Source organism: Dendroctonus ponderosae, unplaced genomic scaffold (assembly GCF_020466585.1).
Source record: "Dendroctonus ponderosae isolate FM_Combo_2020 unplaced genomic scaffold, Dpon_F_20191213v2 Dpon_F_20191213_11, whole genome shotgun sequence".
Lineage (NCBI taxonomy): Eukaryota > Metazoa > Arthropoda > Insecta > Coleoptera > Curculionidae > Dendroctonus > Dendroctonus ponderosae.
This window is the reverse complement of record NW_026017213.1, coordinates 5,318,601-5,321,845: the sequence shown is the minus strand read 5'-3', so window position 1 is coordinate 5,321,845 and position 3,245 is coordinate 5,318,601. Positions and strand designations below refer to the sequence as shown.

The 3,245-nt window shown below is 44.9% G+C and overlaps 1 protein-coding gene across 3 annotated transcripts in view; it reads left to right on the top strand.

Annotated features, from left to right (window-relative positions):
* The window catches only part of LOC109534233 (probable phosphorylase b kinase regulatory subunit beta), a 10,332-nt gene that overhangs the window by 5,577 nt on the left and 1,510 nt on the right, over positions 1-3,245 (top strand). For all 3 annotated transcript variants that reach the window (XM_019899816.2, XM_019899817.2, XM_019899815.2), the window contains 9 exons: positions 1,023-1,242; positions 1,297-1,435; positions 1,491-1,666; positions 1,721-1,866; positions 1,924-2,074; positions 2,128-2,252; positions 2,307-2,487; positions 2,622-2,784; positions 2,842-3,034. In XM_019899816.2, coding sequence (XP_019755375.2) covers positions 1,023-1,242; positions 1,297-1,435; positions 1,491-1,666; positions 1,721-1,866; positions 1,924-2,074; positions 2,128-2,252; positions 2,307-2,487; positions 2,622-2,784; positions 2,842-3,034 — 1,494 coding nt within the window. The remainder of the gene's footprint in view (positions 1-1,022; positions 1,243-1,296; positions 1,436-1,490; positions 1,667-1,720; positions 1,867-1,923; positions 2,075-2,127; positions 2,253-2,306; positions 2,488-2,621; positions 2,785-2,841; positions 3,035-3,245) is intronic.

Genomic DNA, 3,245 nt, shown 5'->3' with positions numbered 1-3,245 from the left:
CAAACTTTCAGCACTTTTAGAGACAAGTGTTTTATAAACATGGTGGAAATTTCAAGTCGCTACTTGCATTAGTTTGGAAGATGCGAATTTTTAAAAGAAAAAGCGCAGTTGGGTGAAAACGTCGATTTTGCGACCGACTTTTGCTAAGCTGGCAAAATTGGTAATTTTTTCAGTTTTTCAACCAAACTTTCAGCAGTTTTAGAGTCAAGTGTCTTATAAACATGGTGAAAATTTCAAGGCGCTACTTGCAGTAGTTTGGAAGATGCGAATTTTTAAAAGAAAAAGCGCAGTTGGGTGAAAACATCGATTTTGAGACCGACTTTTTCTAAGCTGGCAAAATTGGGAATTTCTTCAATTTTTCGACCAAACTTTCAGCAGTTTTAGAGTCAAGTGACTTATAAACATGGTGGAAATTTCAAGTCGCTACTTGCAGTAGTTTGGAAGATGCGAATTTTTAAGCTTCTATTTCGAGGCCCACATTTACCCAGCTGTTAAAAATTAGAAAATGAGGAACTTTTCATCAAATTTTTATTACTTTTAGTCAAGTGTCTTCTAAAGATTGTAAAAATTTCAAGTTGCTACTTGCGTTCGTTCGGAACGTGCGAATTGTTAAAGGAGAAAGCGCGGTTGGGGGAAACATCCATTTTGAGACCGAAGTAACGAAGCTGGTAAAAATCAGGATTCTGGGCGATTTTGATAAAACTATCAGCATCTATAGAGTCAAATGTCTTCTAAAGATGGTGAAATTTTCAAGACGCTACTTGTTTTAGTTTGAAAGGTGCGATTTTTTAAAAGTTAGAGAGCAGTTGGGTAAAACATAAATTTTAACACCGGTCCACAGCCAACGGAATAGAAGCGAAAATATAAAATATTGGGCCCTGTAAAGCTTGAAAAACATCGATAACGTAGTCGCTCGTCTGCACGCCCAGTTTTCTCTAAAAATCGTCCCAAGTCGAGGAAGCATGCCCCGTTTTTGCGTTTTTCCGCGAAACTCTCTCAGACGCAACTTCTTCCATTGTTAGGGAACGGCAACGGATTTAGTAGTGCAGATCGTCCTCATAGCCGAATCCATGCGGCTTCAGGCGATGATGGCCACTTATGGCATCCAGACTCAAACGCCCCATGAAGTCGAGCCCGTGCAGATCTGGTCATCCACTCAGCTGGTGAATGTCTATCAAAACCTGGGCGTTAACAAGAAGCTGAAGCTCCATGGAAGGCCTGAGCGGCCCATTGGAAGTTTAGGTGGGCCCTGAAACCCGTTGCCTGCCACTTTACGTACATTTCTGATCCTTTCAGGAACCAGCAAGCTTTACAGAATCTGCGGCCAGACGATTCTGTGCTACCCGCTGATCTTTGAAGTATCAGACTTCTACTTGTACAGAGACATGGCTTTGCTGATTGACGACATTAAGACTGAGCTGCAGTTTGTCGGCAGGTAAACCGGATGGAAAGACACTGAGGACAGTGGAGGGTTTAACAGGGTTTTGCAGGTACTGGCGTTTATCGGGCAGGCCCACCGTTTGCCTACTCATCAGAGAGGAGCACATGAGGGATCCGCAATTCAAGCAAATGCTCGATTTACTAGCCATGCTCAAGAAGGGCTACTGCGACAACGTGAAGGTCCGAATTGGGCGGCTGCAGAATCTCATTTCCAGCTCCTGTGTGGGTAAGAGTAGAGCAATTTTTTTGGCTTGAAGCTCATTTTCCATTGGGGTTGCAGAACATTTGGACTTCATGAACGCGCTGGAGGAAGCCAACAAAGACTTCAAGCACTTCCAGCAGCTGGAGCACGATTACATCGGTTATCAGAGCTTGACGGACGTGCCCAGAGTCCTGAATTATAACGACGAACTAAAGGACGTTTCAGTAACTAAACCAGTTGTTTTTGGTGGCTGAGTTTTTAGAGCTCTTTGTACTCTTTAGGAGTGGAAAATTAGTCCAACTAACGAGATAATCGAGATGCTGAAAGGCCAAGAGAGTCTTTATACCCGAGCGCAGCTCTATGGCTTTCTCCTGAAGAGGGAAGGCAAGCACTTCAGAATTGGGGACTCAACTATCGAGAGCTCTTTGTTGGGTAAGGAGTTGCAAAGACTGAACTTTTGATAGTAAAGGAACGTTGATTGGCAGGACTTTATCACCGTGCTGGCTGCTTGAGGCATTGGGCGGCCGTGAGATACGTTAGCAGTTTGCTGCACCACACTGTAGACTCAATCAGCCCCTTTATTACTGCCGTTTTAGTGCATGGGAAGCAGGTATGGAAGTGTGCAAGATTTTATGTTAAGTTTGCTCGAGCCCAATCGTTTCAGTTGACCATGGGAGTGATCGGGCAAAAGGAGACGGTTTTCGACAAGCCGATGACTCCGGCCGAAATCCAATCGGTCGTCTACAGCACCATCCAGCCCTACGATGTGATCCAGGCGGTTCTTCAGCAGGAAGTCACCCTTTATTGTGGCCGGTTGATTTCCACCAACCCCGAACTCTTCAGAGGTAAGACAAGCATTTGCAACTTCCCTGGATAAATCCTGGTTTTCTCTCGCAGACTTTCACGGATACAGTATGTTGGCTTGACACGTTAATATTCCTTTCAAATAGAAAGTTTTGCACTGTTGTGGGTTTTCTAGGTATTTTAAAGATTCGCGTCGGCTGGGTGTTGGAAGCAATGAAATACTACCTGGCGATCGTGGGCAACCAAAAGCGCCTAGAGGATCACAGTCCCTTTGAAATTCGTTCGCTGGTTTACAAGATTTTATCGATCAAGGATTGGGATCCGCAGGAAAACGCGCGGTAAATGGCTGCGATGCGTTGCAGTGTTGAACCCTGCAACTTGTGGGTTGGTTGCAGGTTAACGCCGCTGCAAAAGCGGCAGCTGGAGGGCTGTTTGTGCCGCGTGCCGTACACTTTCTACAACGAAGTGTGGAACGTTATGCTGCGAACGCCCAAAGGACTGATTGTGGAAGGCAATGTTATCCCGCCGGAACCCACTATGTCCAACATGACGAAGAACGAGCTGACCTTTTCCCTGTTGGTCGAACAAGTACGTGATTGGTTTTGGGTTTTCAGAGAAGGCGCGTTGCGTGGTGAAAACATCCGCTGGCAAAAATCGGATATCTAGACGATTTTTGTGAAACTTTCAGCATGTTTAGAGTCAAGTGTCTTATAAAGCTGGTGGAAATTTCACGTCGCTATTTGCATTGGTTTGGAAGATGCGAATTTTTATAAGAAAAAGCGCAGTTGGGTGAAAACAC